At 42.0% G+C, this 22,859-nt stretch overlaps 3 protein-coding genes across 3 annotated transcripts in view; 2 read left to right on the top strand and 1 right to left on the bottom strand.

The window, feature by feature from the left end:
- LOC139394529 (zinc finger protein 271-like) overlaps positions 1 to 22,859 on the bottom strand; it is a 55,255-nt gene that overhangs the window by 19,193 nt on the left and 13,203 nt on the right. The gene's annotated exons all lie outside the window — the stretch shown is intronic.
- On the top strand, positions 6,428 to 7,971 carry LOC139394538 (zinc finger protein 271-like; the record flags this gene model as incomplete). Its single annotated transcript, XM_071142630.1, has 2 exons — positions 6,428 to 7,190; positions 7,275 to 7,971. Coding segments are annotated over 2 exons (1,383 nt in total), but the record flags the coding sequence as incomplete, so codon positions are not given.
- Positions 11,892 to 22,544, top strand: LOC139394531 (zinc finger protein 271-like). Its single transcript, XM_071142622.1, has 2 exons — positions 11,892 to 12,490; positions 19,521 to 22,544. The coding sequence occupies exons 1-2, from the start codon at positions 12,076 to 12,078 to the stop codon at positions 21,077 to 21,079; spliced, it is 1,974 nt and encodes a 657-aa protein (XP_070998723.1). The 5' UTR covers positions 11,892 to 12,075; the 3' UTR covers positions 21,080 to 22,544.

The following is a 22,859-nucleotide window of genomic DNA, read 5'->3' as shown; positions in this document are numbered from 1 at the left end:
GTAAAACAAGAAGTAGAGAGTGGGGCCTTTACTGTGAAAGAAGAGGAGGACGCGTTCAGAGTGAAAGACGAGGAAGATATCACAGTAAAACAAGAAGTGGAGAGTGGGGCCTTTAGTGTGAAAGAAGAGGAGGACGCGTTCAGAGTGAAAGAGGAGGATGGTGTTACAGTGAAAGGAGAGCATGTAGTTTATGGCGTGAAAGAGGAGGGGGAGGAGATGACTGTTACATCGAAAAAGGAGGAAGAGGAGGAACGTGGATATCTGGTTCCGGTTTCCCAAACGCATCTTAAGGCGTCCAGTGGTTCTAACGATGAATTTAGCCATAAGATGGTTTTGAGAAACCGTTCCCTGATTAACACTAGTAAGTACTGTCTTAACAACAGAGGCACAAACTCTGCAGTTGAACTGATGTTTGGTGTTAAGGTGGAAATCTGCAATTGCTACATCCATATTGTGACTTTTAAATGATTTATTTACAGCCATTGATTCTTTAAGAATATAACATGCCTCATGAGCTTAGTTCAACTGTTGTACCCCATCAGAACCCTAAATAAGCTTTTTTTACTATAATGTTTAGAAACAATGTAAATCAACACTGTATAGCAGTTAAGAACAAATTATTATTTTCAATAACGGACTAGGAACAGTGGGTTAATTGACAGATTTGTACCATGTCAGCTCGGGGATATGAACTTGCAACCTACTAGTCCAACGCTCTAACCACTAGGCTAGCCTGCCGCCTCAACATGGTTAAAACTATAATGTTGATATCATGGATGGTCAGTCCTTGCATCCATAGGTCTGTCTGTAGTTACATTTCTCCAACCCCATAATCTTTTATTACCAAAATAGTGGTGGAATGACAGATTTGTTATTGTTTGTACTGCAAATTACTGTGTTTTGTGTTTTTTTTAAACAGCAACAAAATGGCTGCCCAGAGACTTGGTTAACCGCTGAGGGATGGGGGAAGGAGAAGTGTAACCACTCTCAAATTCATAGAGAACGATATTGTAGAAACCTTAACCCAACACCTAGCGACCTCGTCAAGAAGTTCAGACATCTTGGCGTAACAGTTAAAAGGTGTTAACTTGACAGTCGCTGGACCCAGTTCAGCGAGTTCAGCTCAGGGCCTCTCCCTGAATTCACTACACTATGAATACAAGGACTGGCCATCCATGAGGTCATAATGATAATTTAACCAGTTTTCTAGGCTATATAGTATATTCTAGAATTCATCCATGAGGTCATAATGATAGTTTAACCAGGTTTCTAGGCTATATAGTATATTCTAGAATTCATCCATGATGTCCTAATGATAGTTTAACCAGGTTTCTAGGCTATATATGGATAACAGTGTACAAACCCTCATTGTCAGGTTGATGGAAAAGCCAAAAAGCATTTTACTGGTTGAAGTGTTTTTTGATTTGCAATGACGACACAAACATTATATTAAGCAGGACATTCAAACGATCCTTACAATTAACACCCAAAGTACTGTGAAATGCTCTCATAAGCAACCTGGAAATGGAGGTTACTTCCCTGAGTTTTCCCCCATTCACATTCAGAATACATTGTGAAAAACTAAAATCTTTGCTCACCATTTTTGCTCCTGGCAGATATACTACATCCATAACTAGTGGTTTCCTCATTACCAGATATACTACATCCATAACTAGTGGTTTCCTCATTACCAGATATACTACATCCATAACTAGTGGTTTCCTCATTACCAGATATACTACATCCATAACTAGTGGTTTCCTCATTACCAGATATACTACATCCATAACTAGTGGTTTCCTCATTAGCAGATATACTACATCCATAACTAGTGGTTTCCTCATTACCAGATATACTACATCCATAACTAGTGGTTTCCTCATTACCAGATATACTACATCCATAACTAGTGGTTTCCTCATTACCAGTGTCACGGTGCTGACTTTTGCCTAATACCTGCAGCAAATGCCTCTACCCCGTCTTCTGGCTGGGCAGAGTACTTTAGGATTTTAGTTACTGCGGTGTAACAAGGGCCTAGGTGTGCGGCCCTACCAACCCTTCTATTTCTTCGTAATGGCCCTTCGCGTGAGTTGGGTTTGTTCCTTCGTTCACGTTGTCACTCCCTTATTTTCCGGTCTAGAATGAGGTCTTGGATAGATATACTCCTATTTAAATATTCTGAGTGTTATGGATTCCTCCTATAATTCCTTACCTTCAAGTCTCTTTTACCTATGTACAGTGCCTTGCGAAAGTATTCGGCCCCCTTGAACTTTGCGACCTTTTGCCACATTTCAGGCTTCAAACATAAAGATATAAAACTGTATTTTTTTTGTGAAGAATCAACAACAAGTGGGACACAATCATGAAGTGGAACGACATTTACTGGATATTTCAAACTTTTTTAACAAATCAAAAACTGAAAAATTGGGCGTGCAAAATTATTCAGCCCCTTTACTTTCAGTGCAGCAAACTCTCTCCAGAAGTTCAGTGAGGATCTCTGAATGATCCAATGTTGACCTAAATGACTAATGATGATAAATACAATCCACCTGTGTGTAATCAAGTCTCCGTATAAATGCACCTGCACTGTGATAGTCTCAGAGGTCCGTTAAAAGCGCAGAGAGCATCATGAACAACGAGGAACACACCAGGCAGGTCTGAGATACTGTTGTGAAGAAGTTTAAAGCCGGATTTGGATACAAAAAGATTTCCCGAGCTTTAAACATCCCAAGGAGCACTGTGCAAGCGATAATATTGAAATGGATCAGACCACTGTATCAGACCACTGCAAATCTACCAAGACCTGGCCGTCCCTCTAAACTTTCAGCTCATACAAGGAGAAGACTGATCAGAGATGCAGCCAAGAGGCCCATGTTCACTCTGGATGAACTGCAGAGATCTACAGCTGAGGTGGGAGACTCTGTCCATAGGACAACAATCAGTCGTATATTGCACAAATCTGGCCTTTATGGAAGAGTGGCAAGAAGAAAGCCATTTCTTAAAGATATCCATAAAAAGTGTCGTTTAAAGTTTGCCACAAGCCACCTGGGAGACACACCAAACATGTGGAAGAAGGTGCTCTGGTCAGATTAAACCAAAATTGAACTTTTTGGCAACAATGCAAAACGTTATGTTTGGCGTAAAAGCAACACAGCTCATCACCCTGAACACACCATCCCCACTGTCAAACATGGTGGTGGCAGCATCATGGTTTGGCCTGCTTTTCTTCAGCATGGACAGGGAAGATGGTTAAAATTGATGGGAAGATGGATGGAGCCAAATACAGGACCATTCTGGAAGAAAACCTGATGGAGTCTGCAAAAGACCTGAGACTGCGACGGAGATTTGTCTTCCAACAAGACAATGATCCAAAACATAAAGAAAATCTACAATGGAATGGTTCAAAAATAAACATATCCAGGTGTTAGAATGGCCAAGTCAAAGTCCAGACCTGAATCCAATCGAGAATCTGTGGAAAGAACTGAAAACTGCTCTTCACAAATGCTCTCCATCCAACCTCACTGAGCTCGAGCTGTTTTGCAAGGAGGAATGGGAAAAAATGTCAGTCTCTCGATGTGCAAAACTGATAGAGACACCCTAAGCGACTTACAGCTGTAATCGCAGCAAAAGGTGGCGCTACAAAGTATTAACTTAAGGGGGCTGAATAATTTTGCACGCCCAATTTTTCAGTTTTTGATTTGTTAAAAAAGTTTGAAATATCCAATAAATGTCGTTCCACTTCATGATTGTGTCCCACTTGTTGTTGATTCTTCACAAAAAAATACAGTTTTATATCTTTATGTTTGAAGCCTGAAATGTGGCAAAAGGTCGCAAAGTTCAAGGGGGCCGAATACTTTCGCAAGGCACTGTATATATCAATACCTAATAACTTCTTCTATTGATTATTATGCTCGTCAGCTAGTAGTCACTTGGAAACTAGTATTGTTATATATTTTGACTCTCCTAAAAATATATTATTGTCCACACAATGACATTTTTTAATTTTACCTTTATTTTACTAGGCAAGTCAGTTAAGAACAAATTCTTAATTTCAATGATGGCCTAGGAACAGATTTGTACCTTGTCAGCTCGGGGATTCGAACTTGCAACCTTTCAGGTTACTAGTCCAATGCTCTAACCACAAGGCTACCCTGCCGCCCCAAATATTCTTTAGTGCAATCACTTTAACCTATAACCAGGGTCACTTTCTGTTCAGTGAGAGTGTTAAAGGCGTTTGCTCTCCAGATCGTTAATCTGGCCTAGTTGTCAAAGTTTCAAGCTTTTATTAAATCACTGTTTTTTGTCTTATACACATTATTACAATTCAATGGTTCTACAGTTTCCTAATACATCAATAATGCTCAATCAATCCTTAATGCTTTACGCTATGCCAGATAATATTGCAAAACTTTAAATGCGTTAACACTTCTAACAATATTGACTAAATAGCAAAAATAGTTCAATTACCTTTAATGCTCCGCCCCTTGGTCACTTTCCTGCAATTGGTATTCTCACAGCACTAACACTAGATTCCGAATTCCAATATCTCTATACACTTCCAACTCTGTGTCAATATATTGTAACCGGTACTTGGCTGTTTCCTTGTATTGCTAATCACATCTGTACCTGATGTCTCACTGTGTGACTGCCGCTTTGTCTGTGATCAAGAGGTGTCTAGACCCCTGTGTTTCGGAGACTCAGTTTCGGGTTCACAAAGTTCAACCAAGTAGCTTCAGATAGTGATCCAATAAGTACTTAGGCAAAATTATCCGGTTCTCAAATGTTGTTCTCGTCTAACAAGCGTATAGTGCAATAGTAAATTTACCTATGATGACTCTCCATATGAAGTCTGTCTCATATGTCAGTGAGGATCATGCCTCTCTTATGATCTCTGCTCTCTTTATATACCTTTTTACAGGGGAAGTTCGGAAGTTTCTGGAGCTGTGGCTAAACCACACTTTCACACTGACACTGCCCTGCTGCTTGCACCGGCCGCTTACTCAGGGACTGTAGATTGCTTACACTGAGTGCTAACTCGGGGACTGTAGATTGCTTACACTGAGTGCTTACTCGGGGACTGTAGATTGCTTACACTGAGTGCTTACACTGGGACTGTAGATTGCTTACACTGAGTGCTAACTCGGGGACTGTAGATTGCTTACACTGAGTGCTTACTCGGGGACTGTAGATTGCTTACACTGAGTGCTTACACTGGGACGGTAGATTGCTTATTACGTCATCTTAGACCTGTGTCTAAATGGAAGCTTCTCATTCTAAATCTAGGTCATGCACTACTAACTCCCATTCTGCTGCTTCCGTGTTACTGTTGGCTGATTCTACTTAATGATTCCAGCTGGTTGTTTCTACCACTTGAGGCGGCGTAGGTGGCATGTCAAGCGTCAGCTGGGAGAAGTCTATGATAGGTATCTCCTCTGCTTCCCCCTGTTGTCCAGTTTCTGCAGGTGTGGTCCATGGTTCCATGAGGTCCCGTGAATGCCCTGTGTTGCTGTCCCCATTGCTTGATGGAGTGGGCAGATTATTTTAATTCATCTTGTCACACCAGATATACGACATCCATAACTAGTGGTTTCCTCATTAGCATGGAGGAGTTTATGCAATCAAATTGCTATAGAAAACACAAAGGGGCCTGTATTGTAGACCAAAAGTCTTCTACCACACTGCTTAGAGTTTCAACAACATGAATAACTTATTTCTAGTCTACAATCTTAGATGCTACTACTAATGTGAAAACAAGACAACATATGACTTCTTGCTCATTTTAAGACAATTTTAACATTCATTACAGACGTCTATTGTTGTACAACATCATGGCTATGCTGTTGGCATCAACCTTTACCCTGGATTATCGCTGTTGTGGGCCTTTAATCATCTGTCTGACTTTGTTGTTCACACAGGAGAGAGACGTGACTATCGTGGATCCTCTGGGGAGCCTCAACAACCTCATGATGCTGAGGAGACAGAGAAGAGTCTCTCCAGATCAGAACACCTCAATAAACACCCACAGAGACCCACAGGGAAGATAACTCACTGCTGCTCTGACTGTGGGAAGAGATTCACATCATCAGGCATTAAAATTCATCAGAGAACACACACAGGAGAGAAACCTTACAGCTGTGATCAATGTGGGAAGAGATTTGCTACATCTGGCAAACTGACTCTACACCAGAGAACACACACAGGAGAGAAACCTTATAGCTGTGCCCAATGTGGGAAGAGATTTACTAAATCTGGAGATCTGACAGTGCACAAGAGAATACACACAGGAGAGAAACCTTATAGCTGTGATCAATGTGGGAAGAGATTTGCTACATCTGGCAAACTGACTTCACACCAGAGAACACACACAGGAGAGAAACCTTATAGCTGTGATCAATGTGGGAAGAGATTTACTTCATCTGGAGATCTGACAGTGCACAAGAGATTACACACAGGAGAGAAACCTTTTAGCTGTGATCAATGTGGGAAGAGTTTTGTTCAAACTTGCCATCTGACTCTACACCAGAGAACACACACAGGAGAGAAACCTTATAGCTGTGATCAATGCGGGAAGAGTTTTACTTCATCTGGCAGTCTGACTCTACACCAGAGAACACACACAGGAGAGAAACCTTATAGCTGTGATCAATGTGGGAAGAGATTTACTTCATCTGGAGATCTGACAGTGCACAAGAGAATACACACGGGAGAGAAACCTTATAGCTGTGATCAATGTGGGAAGAGATTTGCTACATCTGTCAAACTGACTCTACACCAGAGAACACACACAGGAGAGAAACCTTATAGCTGTGATCAATGTGGGAAGAGATTTACTTCATCTGGAGATCTGACAGTGCACAAGAGAATACACACGGGAGAGAAACCTTATAGCTGTGATCAATGTGGGAAGAGATTTGCTACATCTAGGAGCCTGACTCTACACCAGAGAACACACACAGGAGAGAAACCTTTTAGCTGTGCTCAATGTGGGAAGAGTTTTACTGCATCTAGCTCTCTGACTTCACACCAGAGAACACACACAGGAGAGAAACCTTATAGCTGTGCTCAATGTGGGAAGAGATTTACTAAATCTGGCAAACTGACTCTACACCAGAGAACACACACAGGAGAGAAACCTTTTAGCTGTGATCAATGTGGGAAGAGATTTACTTCATCTGGAGACCTGACAGTGCATAAGAGAATACACACAGGAGAGAAACCTTATAGCTGTGATCATTGTGGGAAGAGTTTTGTTCAAACTTGCCATCTGACTCTACACCAGAGAACACATACAGGAGAGAAACCTTATAGCTGTGATCAATGCGGGAAGAGTTTTACTTCATCTGGCAGTCTGACTCTACACCAGAGAACACACACAGGAGAGAAACCTTATAGCTGTGATCAATGTGGGAAGAGATTTACTTCATCTGGAGATCTGACAGTGCACAAGAGAATACACACGGGAGAGAAACCTTATAGCTGTGATCAATGTGGGAAGAGATTTGCTACATCTGTCAAACTGACTCTACACCAGAGAACACACACAGGAGAGAAACCTTATAGCTGTGATCAATGTGGGAAGAGATTTACTTCATCTGGAGATCTGACAGTGCACAAGATAATACACACGGGAGAGAAACCTTATAACTGTGATCAGTGTGGGAAGAGATTTACTAAATCTGGCAAACTGACTCTACACCAGAGAACACACACAGGACAGAATCCTTATAGCTGTACTCAATGTGGGAAGAGTTTTACTCAGTCAAACAGCCTGGTATCACATCAGAGAACACACACAGGAGAGAAATCTCATAGCTGTGATCAATGTGACAAGAGATACTCTGATAAAAGATCTCTGATTAAACATCAGAAAATACATGAAGGAGTTGTTTCATGATATCAATGAAATAATGTCACAATGTAGAATGTTTTAACATGGTAGTAGGAGTGTTCTAATGATGTCACAATGTAGAATGTTTTAACATTGTAGTAGGAGTGTTCTAATGATGTCACAATGTAGAATGTTTTAACATGGTAGTAGGAGTGTTCTAATGATGTCACAATGTAGAATGTTTTAACATGGTAGTAGGAGTGTTCTAATGATGTCACAATGTAGAATGTTTTAACATTGTAGTAGGAGTGTTCTAATGATGTCACAATGTAGAATGTTTTAACATGGTAGTAGGAGTGTTCTAATGATGTCACAATGTAGAATGTTTTAACATGGTAGTAGGAGTGTTCTAATGATGTCACAATGTAGAATGTTTTAACATGGTAGTAGGAGTGTTCTAATGATGTCACAATGTAGAATGTTTTAACATGGTAGTAGGAGTGTTCTAATGATGTCACAATGTAGAATGTTTTAACAGTTTATAAGGAGCTTGTTTTAAAAAGTAAAATGATTATTGTTGCACGTTTGTTTAAATTTTATGTTTTTCAATTTATCAAACTGTTAATGCATATTGGTTATTGATTTGGACACCCCAAAATGTCATTAAAAAGATGCCCGAAGTCCAATATATGTTCGGTTGAAAGTGAAAGTTGAGATGTCTGTTAATGCATATTGGTTATTGATTTGGACACCCCAAAATGTCATTAAAAAGATGCCCGAAGTCCAATATATGTTCGGTTGAAAGTGAAAGTTAAGATGTCTTTTACAGGTCGTTTTTTTTTCAATGACTTGAAAACAACTTAATTTCAACTTGCAGCCTGGACGCAGTATAATAAATGAGTTTATAATCAATTTATTAACAATCTGACATCACTCCAGTATTTCTTGACAACATTCAAGTGCTAATTGTCTTTATTCCACTACTGAAGAAGCATGACTCAAATCACCTCATATTTCAAACATTCAGCCTGACAAAATATACATGTTTTATTATTCCATGCCTCACCATTAAGTGAAGTATTGCCAATACATATTAACAAAGGGGTGTACATTTGGTTTTGATATTTCATATTTACAATTATGTAACATTTAGTAATCATAGTTATTCATGCAACCAACTGACAGTTGGAGGTGTGATGTAGTTAATGGAGATGGATGTGTGTTCTAGTGGGTCTGGGCAGGTGTGATGTAGTTAATGGAGATGGATGTGTGTTCTAGTGGGTCTGGGCAGGTGTGATGTAGTTAATGGAGATGGAGGTGTGTTCTAGTGGGTCTGGGCAGGTGTGATGTAGTTAATGGAGATGGAGGTGTGTTCTAGTGGGTCTGGGCAGGTGTGATGTAGTTAATGGAGATGGAGGTGTGTTCTAGTGGGTCTGGGCAGGTGTGATGTAGTTAATGGAGATGGAGGTGTGTTCTAGTGGGTCTGGGCAGGTGTGATGTAGTTAATGGAGATGAAGGTGTGTTCTAGTGGGTCTGGGCAGGTGTGATGTACTTCATGTTTGTATGATGTTGTCGTTTGTATGTTTTGTAATTGTTTATAAAAAGTTAAATAAAATATTTTTCCCAATGCAAAGTTACACCTTACTGTTCTATTTTTGGAGTTATTACATTAAACCAATCAGAATTCAGAAGAATGCCAAAGTCAGGTGTGACGTAATATGCAGGACCAGCCTATTCCCTATGATGTCAACTACAACATAAATAACTTCAAATGTAGAACTTTAAGTTAGAAATAATTTGCGCTCATGACTTGGGTGATTAAAGTAAACCACAGTTTTGGAAATACATAATGCCATCTAACCAAATATCAAAGAATGTTAGCTACATGCAGTTATCTTAGCCAGCCAGCTAACGTTTGCTATTTAGCCAACTAGCTATTAGCCTAAACAGCATAACCAACCAGCACGGTTATGGTCAGCAGAGACCAACTACCGGAGACCAATTATAACCCATCTAACAGTAAGCCAAGGTGGAAAAAGTTACAAAACTTCCGTAGTCTAATTCACAGAAAACATGCTGAAAAGTAGTGATGGGGAAACAAAGCTTCCTGAAGCATTGGCTCTTTCCAGACAATTGTATCAACAACAAAAAAAAGGCCAACCAGCACCGAGACCATTTTGAACCAAACTAACAAAACTGAAACGTGTTTGCAGATCAAAAGATCAGAGACATAGAGAATGATGGGAGAAAATTAATCTTCAAAAGTCATTGATCAATGCTGATAAAGGGACACACTGCTTAAATAATAATGAGTCGTTATTTATGATGTAAGGTGATTTGAAGATCAGTCAGTTGGCAGTCGCCTGCAGTGTCAAACAAGCACAATACCAAACCAATCAGGTGGTTGTTCGATGAAACGAAGCCTCAGACGTCATTGATCACGTGCTGCTGATAAAGTGATACAGGCATCAGCACACTGCTTTGAAGTTTACTGCTGAGCGATTTGGACACGTGCCTCGTAGCTCCGGTATCAAACGTAACATCCCTACCGAAAAGTTGACAAAACATAAAGGAGCAACCATGTTAATTTCCTCTGTTGTTTTGTGCCCACGGCAAGAAGGCACCAGAGCCTACCCTGCTATCGGGTTCCCACTAGATAACACAACCACACAGTTCATGAAAAGCATGAGGTGAAGCTTGAGTTAGATATCGACCTAGTGTGACCATCCTGGTCCCTCAAGTCAGTGAGTCAACACAGGAAGGAGCAATGAATGGATAGTTCATTTATTTCCAAAGCTGCAATGATGGGACACACACAGTCTGGATGAATGATCAGTAGTGACGGGATATAAATACCACTCCCACAGCAATTCTACATTAATGTGCCCTGTAATATACTAACAAAAAAACTGTTGAAATGTCTATCAATGTCATTGTGATCGTATAGTGGATTTAACAATTCCTACTAATTCCTAATTTACTATTATAAATGAATCAATTGTTTCTAAGTGTCTCATATTCACTACATCAGAATAAACTGTCATCCATTTTAGTAGCAAAAAATTATCAAATTAACCTGAAATATTACTCAAAGTCCCCCTCTGGTGGCGAAGAAGTATAATACACCTAAACTAACAAAACCGGGCTGATAAACTCGCTGGTGTTCATGAGTTTATAAAACATGTACTTTATACATTTGTCATAAATGACCTGCTTTGATGAGACACACAGTGTGGATGAATGATCAGTAGTCGACAGGGTAAAAATAGCACTCCTAAAAGAAGATGCATTTTCCAGTTAGATACCAACTTGAAAGAGGGATCTTTAGCATAAAACCCACATGGAAAACAGAGATTTGGCAAATAACATATAAAGAGAGGCTGACTTGACACCAAACCAACAACAATAGTTACTAAAACATAAATCGCTAATGTATGATTTAAAACGTGGATTTAATGATGTAATGTCAATTTTATACCTTTCTATCCCAGGACCACTCAATTTTCAAGTTCTCCATAAATCTGCTGTGGATTACCCAGAATCCTATACCTTTATCACACGAGCGGGGCAGAGGTCTAAGGCACTGCTCTTAACTGAATTGCCTAGTTAAATAGAGGATACCAATATTTTAAACATGTAACTTCGTTACACCGTTACACTGGCAAACAAACTCAGTAGCACAGAGAAGAGCATCCATATGACGTTGAGAAATACTGCATTGTGGGTAGTTTGGAAGAGTCACAAAATAAGTTAATAAATATGTAATAACGCAAAAACATAACTGTTTGTCCTTATAGGTAACCATATCGTGACGACAACTAGCTTACTAAGTCTTTAACCACACTGTATTGTTACACTGGTGAGTTAAAACTCATGCTTCCTACACTTTAACTTGTTGTCTGAAGATAAAATATACATTTTACTCAACTGTGTTACCCACTCCAGTCAGCAGATGGCGGTCTGGGAATTTAAGGCGATGCTGCTTGTGTGACGTATAATCTAGTGGACGGAACGCTTCTTTCAACAGCAACAACAGTTCGTCAGCCACCTCGGTAGCTTGCTAGACAAATAGCCGAACCAATAAAGCTTTTTAGACGCTTTAGTGTATATTAGCCACTGTGTTTTAAACTCACTACTGTCGTCTAGTTAGTTATCCGATTTAATTTCATATTTATGGTGTTGTTGTTATTAGTCAGCTAGCGGGCTGGTTAAGTTAGCATTAGCCTAGCTAGGTAACATCCCCGACCATGCGGTCACAAAGCTACTCTCCTTCTAATGAAGAAAAGGATATCACAGTAAATCAAGAAGTAGAGAGTGGGGCCTTTACTGTGAAAGAAGAGGAGGACGCGTTCAGAGTGAAAGACGAGGAAGATATCACAGTAAAACAAGAAGTAGAGAGTGGGGCCTTTACTGTGAAAGAAGAGGAGGACGGGTTCAGAGTGAAAGAGGAGGATGGTGGTACAGTGAAAGGAGAGCATGTAGTTTATGGCGTGAAAGATGAGGGGGAGGAGATTACTTTTAAATTGAAAAAGGAGGAGGAAGAAGAGGAGGAACCTGGATATCTGGGCCCGGTTTCCCAAACGCATCTTAAGGCATCCAATGGTTCTAACGATGAATTTAGCCATAAGATGGTTTTGAGAAACCGTTCCCTGATTAACACTAGTAAGTACTGTCTTAACAACAGAGGCACAAACTCTGCAGTTGAACTGATGTTTGGTGTTAAGGTGGAAATCTGCAATTGCTACATCCATATTGTGACTTTTAAATTATTTATTTACAGCCATTGATTGACTAGGCTAGCCTGCCGCCTCAACATGGTTAAAACTATAATGTTGATAGCATGGATGGTCAGTCCTTGCATCCATAGGTCTGTCTGTAGTCACATTTCTCCAACCCCATAATCTTTTATTACCAAAATAGTGGTGGAATGACAGATTTGTTATTGTTTGAACTGCAAATTGCTGGGTTTTGTGTCTTTTTTAAACAGCAACAAAATGTCTGCCCAGAGACTTGGTTAACAGCTGAGGGATGGGGGAAGGAGAAGTGTAACCACTCTCAAATTCATAGAGAACGATATTGAAGAAACCTTAACCGAACACCAAGCGACCTCGTCAAGAAGTTCAGACATCTTGGCGTAACAGTTATAAGGTGTTGATTTGACAGTCGCTGGACCCAGGTTTGAGTTCAGCTCAGGGCCTCTCCCTGAATTCACTACACTATGAATACAAGGACTGGCCATCCATGAGGTCATATTGATAATTTAACCAGTTTTCTAGGCTATATAGTATATTCTAGAATTCATCCATGATGTCATAATGATAGTTTAACCAGGTTTCTAGGCTATATAGTATATTCTAGAATTCATCCATGATGTCATAATGATAGTTTAACCAGGTTTCTAGGATGTACAGTGGGGCAAAAAAGTATTTAGTCAGCCACCAATTGTGCAAGTTCTCCCACTTAAAAAGATGAGAGGCCTGTAATTTTCATCATAGGTACACTTCAACTATGACAGACAAAATTTGAAAAAAAATCCAGAAAATCACATTGTAGGATTTTTTATGAATTTATTTGCAAATTATGGTGGATATGTATCTCCCTCATTTTTCAGAGTAAAAGCCTGAAACAATGCCTAAAGAATGACCACATGTAGAAGAAGCCATAGAGATCGTGACCTGGGTCCTAAGTCTTTGTATGGTGGATAGGCTTTCAATGGAAAAACAGCCTTTCAAAATAATAGTACTTCCTGGATGGATTTTCCTCAGGTTTTCGCCTGCCATATCAGTTCTGTTATACTCACAGACATTATTTTAACAGTTTTGGAAACTTTATATTTTCTATCCAAATCTACTAATTATATGCATATCCTAGCTTCTCGGCCTGAGTAGCAGGTAGTTTAATTTAGGCACGCTTTTGATCCAAAATTCTGAATGCTGTCCCCTACCCTAGTGAAGTGAAGCGTTCTGTTTAATTAAATAATTAAGACACACAAATTACTCGACGTCATAACTAGAGGGAGCCGCTCGTCAACATAACCTGACCGGAGGGAGCCGCTCGTCAACATAACCTGACCGGAGGGAGCCGCTCGTCAACATAACCTGACCGGAGGGAGCCGCTCGTCAACATAACCTGACCGGAGGGAGCCGCTCGTCAACATAACCTGACCGGAGGGAGCCGCTCGTCAACATAACCTGACCGGAGGGAGCCGCTCGTCAACATAACCTGACCGGAGGGAGCCGCTCGTCAACATAACCTGACCGGAGGGAGCCGCTCGTCAACATAACCTGACCGGAGGGAGCCGCTCGTCAACATAACCTGACCGGAGGGAGCCGCTCGTCAACATAACCTGACCGGAGGGAGCAGCTCGTCAACATAACCTGACCGGAGGGAGCAGCTCGTCAACATAACCTGACCGGAGGGAGCAGCTCGTCAACATAACCTGACCGGAGGGAGCAGCTCGTCAACATAACCTGACCGGAGGGAGCAGCTCGTCAACATAACCTGACAGGAGGGAGCAGCTCGTCAACATAACCTGACAGGGGGGAGCCGCTCGTCAACACAACCTGGCCGGGGGGAGCCGCTCGTCAACACAACCTGGCCGGGGGGAGCCGCTCGTCAACACAACCTGACCGGGGGGAGCCGCTCGTCAACACAACCTGACCGGGGGGAGCCGCTCGTCAACACAACCTGACCGGGGGGAGCCGCTCGTCAACACAACCTGACCGGGGGGAGCCGCTCGTCAACACAACCTGACCGGGGGGAGCCGCTCGTCAACACAACCTAACCGGGGGGAGCCGCTCGTCAACACAACCTGACCGGGGGGAGCCGCTCGTCAACACAACCTGACCGGAGGGAGCCGCTCGTCATCAGCCTCACTCATCACCTGTAGAAGGCGGGGCTTCCAGCGAGGCGTGGATTTAATAGTATGTTGTACCTAGTTTCCCTCCTTCAGGGAACAGTAGTTATAGTCATAACGTGTGGATTTAATAGTATGTTGTACCTAGTTTCCCTCCTTCAGGGAACAGTAGTTATAGTCATAACGTTATTCTTGTCGTATGATGAACTTCAACTTAAATAAGGGATCTTGCTGTCAGACAGTTGTTTTGTATTCTGAAATGCACTCGAACTATGTATAATTTAGTGGCTCCTTATGTTACGCTGGGAAAACAGTTTTCATGGGCACAGAAATACTAAATAGTTTGAGTTTGCTAGATCCAATGGTTTTTAACTGAGTCATTTTGTAATCCAAGATGGCGTAGCGTTAAGACATGTTTGTTGTAAATGGAATGTTTTTTTCATCTTTTTTGTATATATTGCAATATATTTCAATCCTTTTCATTTTTAAATTAAATATACCTTCCGGAAACCGGCCTCACCCAATATGATATGGATCTGCTGTTTTTGTTAGACCTTATAGCTAGAACCTCCATCAGATGCTAGCCATCAGAACATAGAACATCGCCTGTCGTATCAGTTCTGTTATACTCAGACATTATTTTAACAGTTTTGGAAAATTTAAAGTGTTTTCTATCCAAATCTACCAAGTTTACTTTCATCCGGAGGTGAAAATAGTGCCCCCTACCCTAGTGAGGTTAACACCCCGGCCGTCCTACAATCCAAGCTAGATGCCCTCAATCTCACACACATTTTCAAGGAACCCACCAGGAACAACCCTAAATCTGTAGACAAAATCACTTCTGCAAGCAGGCCTTTCTAATCGACCTGGCCCGGGTATCCTGGAAGGATATTGACCTCATCCCTTCAGTAGGGGATGCCTGATTGTTCATTAATTGTAATTTCATTAATTGTAATTTCCTCACCACCTTAAATAAGCATGCCCCTTTAAAAAAATGTGCAACTAGGAACAGATATAGCCCTTGGTTCACTCCAGACCAGACTGCTCTCGACCAGCACAAATACATCCTGTGGCCTACTGCACTAGCGTCGAATAGTCCCCGCGATATGCAACTTTATTAGAGAAGTCAGGAACCAATACACACAGTCAGTTAGGAAAGCAAAGGCTAGCTTTTTTAAACAGAAATGTGCATCCTGTAGCTCTAACTCTAAAAAGTTTTGTGACACTGTAAAGTCCATTGAGAATAAGAGCACCTCCTCCCAGCTGCCCACTGCAATGAGGCTAAGAAACACTGTCACCACCGATAAATCCACAATAATCGAGAATTTCAATAAGCATTTCTCTACGGCTGGCCATGCTTTCCTCCTGGCTACCCCAACCAACAGCTCCGCACCCCCCGCAGCTACTTGCCCAAGCCTCCCCAGCTTCTCCTTCACCCAAATCCAGATAGCTGATGTTCTGAAAGAGCTGCAAATCCTGTTCCCGTACAAATCAGCTGGGCAAGACAATCTGGACCCTCTTTCTAAAATGATCTGCCGCCATTGTTGCAACCCCTATTACTAGTCTGTTCAACCTCTCTTCCACAGTCATCCCCCTCTTCAAAGGGGGTGATACTCTTGACCCAAACTGTTACATCCATCCTGTCCTGCCTTTTCTAAAGTCTTCGAAAGCCAAGTTAACAAACAGATCACTGACCATTTCGAATCCCACCGTACCTTCTCCGCAGTGCAATCCGGTTTCCGAGCTGGTCACAGGTGCACCTCATCCACGCTCAAGGTACTAAACAATATAATTTCCGCCATCGATAAAAGACAGTACTGTGCAGCCGTCTTCATCAACCTGGCCTGTTGTCCGGACCTCTGGCAGTCTTTATGGAGTTACCACAGGGTTCAATTCTCGGGCCGACTCTGTATATATCAACGATGTCGCTCTTGCTGCGGGTGATTCCTTGATCCACCTCTAGTCAGATGACACCATTCTGTATACATCTGGCCCTTCTTTGGACAATGTGTTAACAAACCTCCAAACAAGCTTCAATGCCATACAACACTCCTTCTGTGGCCTCCAACTGCTTTTAAACGCAAGTTGAACTAAATGCATGCTCTTCAACCGATCGCTGCCCGCAACCGCCCGCCCGACTAGCATCACTACTCTGGACGGTTCTGACTTAGAATATGTGGACAACTACTAATACCTAGGTATCTGGTTAGACTGTAAACTCTCCTTCCAGACTCCTATTAAGCATCTACAATTTGCTTCCTATTTCGAAACAAAGCCTCCTTCACTCACGCTGCCAAACATACCCTCGTAAAACTGACTATCCTACCTATCCTTAACTTCGGCGATATCATTTACAAAATAGCCTCCAACACTCTACTCAGACTGCATCCAGTTTGCTATCACATATTTGTCGCCAAACCCGCTGGCTCCAGGTCATCTATAAGTCTTTGCTAGGCCGCCTTAACTCGGCTCACTGGTCACCATAGCAACACCCACCCATAGCACGCGCTCCAGCAGGTAGTACAGGAAGTATATCTCACTGGTCTACCTGGTTAAATAAAGGTGAAATAAAAAATTAAATCGTAACTTTATTGACAACACCCAAATCGATACTCATTAACGGTTCTTCAATAATTACACATACAGTGCCTTGCGAAAGTATTCGGCCCCCTTGAACTTTGTGACCTTTTGCCACATTTCAGGCTTCAAACATAAAGATATAAAACTGTATTTTTTTGTGAAGAATCAACAACAAGTGGGACAGAATCATGAAGTGGAACGACATTTATTGGATATTTCAAACTTTTTTAACAAATCAAAAACTGAAAAATTGTGCGTGCAAAATTATTCAGCCCCCTTAAGTTAATACTTTGTAGCGCCACCTTTTGCTGCGATTACAGCTGTAAGTCGCTTGGGGTATGTCTCTATCAGTTTTGCACATCGAGAGACTGACATTTTTTCCCATTCCTCCTTGCAAAACAGCTCGAGCTCAGTGAGGTTGGATGGAGAGCATTTGTGAACAGCAGTTTTCAGTTCTTTCCACAGATTCTCGATTGGATTCAGGTCTGGACTTTGACTTGGCCATTCTAACACCTGGATATGTTTATTTTTGAACTATTCCATTGTAGATTTTGCTTTATGTTTTGGATCATTGTCTTGTTGGAAGACAAATCTCCGTCCCAGTCTCAGGTCTTTTGCAGACTCATCAGGTTTTCTTCCAGAATGGTCCTGTATTTGGCTCCATCCATCTTCCCATCAATTTTAACCATCTTCCCTGTCCCTGCTGAAGAAAAGCAGGCCCAAACCATGATGCTGCCACCACCATGTTTGACAGTGGGGATGGTGTGTTCAGCTGTGTTGCTTTTACGCCAAACATAACGTTTTGCATTGTTGCCAAAAAGTTCAATTTTGGTTTAATCTGACCAGAACACCTTCTTCCACATGTTTGGTGTGTCTCCCAGGTGGCTTGTGGCAAACTTTAAACGACACTTTTTATGGATATCTTTAAGAAATGGCTTTCTTCTTGCCACTCTTCCATAAAGGCCAGATTTGTGCAATATACGACTGATTGTTGTCCTATGGACAGAGTCTCCCACCTCAGCTGTATATCTCTGCAGTTCATCCAGAGTGATCATGGGCCTCTTGGCTGCATCTCTGATCAGTCTTCTCCTTGTATGAGCTGAAAGTTTAGAGGGACGGCCAGGTCTTGGTAGATTTGCAGTGGTCTGATACTCCTTCCATTTCAATATTATCGCTTGCAAAGTGCTCCTTGGGATGTTTAAAGCTTGGGAAATCTTTTTGTATCCAAATCCGGCTTTAAACTTCTTCACAACAGTATCTCGGACCTGCCTGGTGTGTTCCTTGTTCTTCATGATGCTCTCTGCGCTTTTGACGGACCTCTGAGACTATCTCAGTGCAGGTGCATTTATACGGAGACTTGATTACACACAGGTGGATTGTATTTATCATCATTAGTCATTTAGGTCAACATTGGATCATTCAGAGATCCTCACTGAACTTCTGGAGAGAGTTTGCTGCACTGAAAGTAAAGGGGCTGAATAATTTTGCACGCCCAATTTTTCAGTTTTCGATTTGTTAAAAAAGTTTGAAATATCCAATAAATGTCATTCCACTTCATGATTGTGCACCACTTGTTGTTGATTCTTCACCAAAAAATACAGTTTTATATCTTCATGTTTGAAGCCTGAAATGTGGCAAAAGGTCGCAAAGTTCAAGGGGGCCGAATACTTTCGCAAGGCACTGTAATTCATACTACTGTAGCAAACATTATATTAAGCAGGACATTCAAATGAGCCTTAAATGTATAATCCAAAGTAGTGTGAAATGCTCTCATAAGCAACCTGGAAATGGAGGTTACTCCCCTGAGTTTTCCCCCATTCATATTCAGAATACATTGTGAAAAACTAAAATCTTTGCTCACCATTTTTGTTCCAGGCAGATATAGTACATCCATAACTATCGGTTTCCTCATTAGCAGGGAGGAGTTTCTGCAATCAAATTGCCCTCGTGCCACAATTTTAGCAAACACAGAAGGGGGCCTTGGAGAACAAAAGTCGTCTGGCACACTGTTTAGAGTTTCAACAACATGAATATCCTATTTCTAGCCTACAATCATGGATGTTACTACTAATGTGAAAACAAGACAAAATATGACTTTTCTTGCTCATTTTAAGACAATTGTCAAATCATGTTAACATTGATTACAGACGTCAATTGCTGTTCAACATCATGGCTACGCTGTTGGCATCACCTTTTATAGTGGACTTCTGCTGTTGTGGGCCTTTAATCATCTGTCTGACTTTGTTGTTCACACAGGAGAGATACGGGACTATCGTGGATCCTCTGGGGAGCCTCAACAACCTCATGATGCTGAAGAGGGAGAGAAGGGTCTCTCCAGATCAGAACACCTCAATAAACACCTGCAGAGACCCACAGTGAAGAGAACTCACTGCTGCTCTGACTGTGGGAAGAGATTAACCTCATCAGGCATTACAATTCATCAGAGAATACACACAGGAGAGAAATCTTACAGCTGTGATCAATGTGGGAAGAGTTTGTGTCGATCTGGAGAGCTGACAGTGCACCAGAGAACACACACAGGAGAGAAACCTTACAGCTGTGGTCAATGTGGGAAGAGTTTTACAACATCTGGCTCTCTGACTCAACACCTGAGAACACACACAGGAGAGAAATCCTATAGCTGTGATCAATGTGGGAAGAGTTTTGTTCAATCTGACCAGCTGACACGACACCAGAGAACACACACAGGAGATAAACCATATAGCTGTGATCAATGTGGGAAGAGGTTTGGTCGATCTTGCCATCTGACTCTACACCAGAGAATACACACAGGCGAGAAACCCTATAGCTGTGATCAATGTGGGAAGAGATTTGCTACATCTGGCCACCTGACTCTACACCAGAGAACACACACAGGAGAGAAACCTTATAGCTGTGGTCAATGTGGGAGGAGTTTTAGTCAATCTGGAGATCTCAGAGTGCACCAGAGAACACACACAGGAGAGAAACCATATAGTTGTGATCAATGTGGGAAGAGATTTGCTACATCTGGCCACCTGACTCTACACCAGAGAACACACACAGGAGAGAAACCTTATAGCTGTGGTCAATGTGGGAGGAGTTTTAGTCAATCTGGAGGTCTCAGAGTGCACGAGAGAATACACACAGGAGAGAAACCTTATAGCTGTGGTCAATGTGGGAGGAGTTTTATTCAATATGGAGATCTCAGAGTGCACAAGAGAATACACACAGGAGAGAAACCATATAGCTGTGATCAATGTGGGAAGAGTTTTGGTCAATCTGGAGAGCTGACAGTTCACCAGAGAACACACACAGGAGAGAAACCTTATAGCTGTGGTCAATGTGGGAGGAGTTTTAGTCAATCTGGAGATCTCAGAGTGCACAAGAGAATACACACAGGAGAGAAACCTTATAGCTGTGATCAATGTGGGAAGAGGTTTGGTCGATCTTGCCATCTGACTCTACACCAGAGAATACACACAGGAGAGAAACCCTATAGCTGTGATCAATGTGGGAAGATATTTGCTACATCTGGCCACATGACTCTACACCAGAGAAAACACACAGGAGAGAAACCTTATAGCTGTGGTCAATGTGGGAGGAGTTTTAGTCAATCTGGAGATCTCAGAGTGCACAAGAGAATACACACAGGAGAGAAACCTTATAGCTGTGATCAATGTGGGAAGAGATTTGCTACATCTGGCAACCTGACTCTACACCAGAGAACACACACAGGAGAGAAACCTTATAGCTGTGATCAATGTGGGAGGAGTTTTAGTCAATCTGGCAATCTGACTCTACACCAGAGAACACACAGGATTGAATTCTCATAGCTGTGACCAGAGATCATCTGATAAAAGATCTCTGATCAAATATTAGAAAATACATACATGAAGGAGTTGTTTCATGATTTCAGTGAATTAATGTCACAATGTAGAATGTTTTTTACATTGTATGAGGAGTATTGTAATGATTTCACAATGTAGAAGCCTAAACGTTTGCCCCCTTATGAATTGATTTCAACATGTTATGGATATTAGCCTCATGGGGAAAATCCAGGCTCTGAAATGGAAGAGTACTATATCGGATCAAATCAAATGTATTTATATAGCCCTTCTTACATCAGCTGATATCTCAAAGTGCTGTACAGAAACCCAGCCTAAAACCCCAAACAGCAAGCAATGCAGGTGTAGAAGCACGGTGGCTAGTATAAACTCCCTAGAAAGGCCAAAATCTAGGAAGAAACCTTGAGAGGAACCAGGCTATGAAGGGTGGCCAGCCCTCTTCTGGCTGTGCCGGGTGGAGATTATAACAGAACATGGCCAAGATGTTCAAATGTTCATAAATGACCAGCATGGTCAAGTCATAATAATCACAGTAGTTGTCGAGGGTGCAACAGATCAACACCTCAGGAGTAAATGTCAGTTGGCTTTTCATAGCCGATCATTAAGAGTATCTCTTCCGTTCCTGATGTCTCTAGAGAGTTGAAAACAGCAGGTTTGGGACAGGTAGCACATCCGGTGAACAGGTCAGGGTTCCATAGCCGCAGGGAGAACAGTTGAAACTGGAGCAGCAGCACGGCCAGGTGGACTGGGGACAGCAAGGAGTCATCATGCCAGGTAGTCCTGAGGCCTGGTCCTCCGAGAGAGAGAAAGAAAGAGAGAATTAGAGAGAGCATACTTAAATTCACACAGGACACCGGATAAGACAGGAGAAGTACTCCAGATATATCAAACTGACCCTAGCCCCCTGACACATAAACTACTGCAGCATAAATACTGGAGGCTGAGACAGGAGGGGTCAGGAGACACTGTGGCCGATGATACCCTCAGACAGGGCCAAACAGGAAGGATATAACCCCACCCATTTGCCAAAGCACAGCCCCCACACCGCTAGAGGGATATCTTCAACCACCAACTTACCATCCTGAGACAAGGCCGAGTAAAGCCCACAAAGATCTCCGCCACGGCACAACCCAAGGGGGAGCGCCAACCCAGACAGGAAGATCACGTCAGTGACTCAACCCACTCAAGTGACACACTTCTCCTAGGGACGGCATGAAAGTGCACCAGTTTGCCAGTGACTCAGCCCCTGTAATAGAGTTAGAGGCAGAGAATCCCAGTGGAGAGAGGGGAACCGGCCAGGCAGAAACAGCAAGGACGGTTCGTTGCTCCAGAGCCTTTCCGTTTACCTTCACACTCCTGGGCCAGACTACACTCAATCATATGACCCACTGAAGAGATGAGTCTTCAGTAAAGACTTAAAGGTTGAGACCGAGTCTGCGTCTCTCACATGGATAGGCAGACCATTCCATTCAAATGGAGATCTACAGGAGAAAGCCCTGCCTCCAGCTGTTTGCTTAGAAATTCTAGGGACAATTAGGAGTTGTGTTACACTTACCACATTGGTGACCCACTTGAATAAAAATGCAACACTTTAAAATGTGGCGTGCTGTTTTCTACAAATTGTCCTCTAACCAGGGATGTACTCCCAGGGATGTACTCCCAGATTCCGTGTGTTTTTTGAGCTGTTAGTTTTAACAGGACGTGCAACCTCATCTCTCTCCTCTCTCACAATTTTTTTTAGCATGATCTCGATGAGTGATGGCAAATA

The sequence above is a fragment of the Oncorhynchus clarkii genome, unplaced genomic scaffold (genome assembly GCF_045791955.1).
Source record: "Oncorhynchus clarkii lewisi isolate Uvic-CL-2024 unplaced genomic scaffold, UVic_Ocla_1.0 unplaced_contig_391_pilon_pilon, whole genome shotgun sequence".
Lineage (NCBI taxonomy): Eukaryota > Metazoa > Chordata > Actinopteri > Salmoniformes > Salmonidae > Oncorhynchus > Oncorhynchus clarkii.
This window is presented reverse-complemented; position numbering and strand designations above follow the sequence as displayed.

Coding starts and splice junctions, on each gene's coding strand:
- LOC139394531 (XM_071142622.1), top strand. CDS start 12,076: ATGCGGTCACAAAGCTACTCTCCTTCTAATGAAGAAAAGGATATCACA. Junction 12,491..19,520: donor CCGTTCCCTGATTAACACTA/GTAAGTACTGTC, acceptor TTGTTCACACAG/GAGAGATACGGGACTATCGT.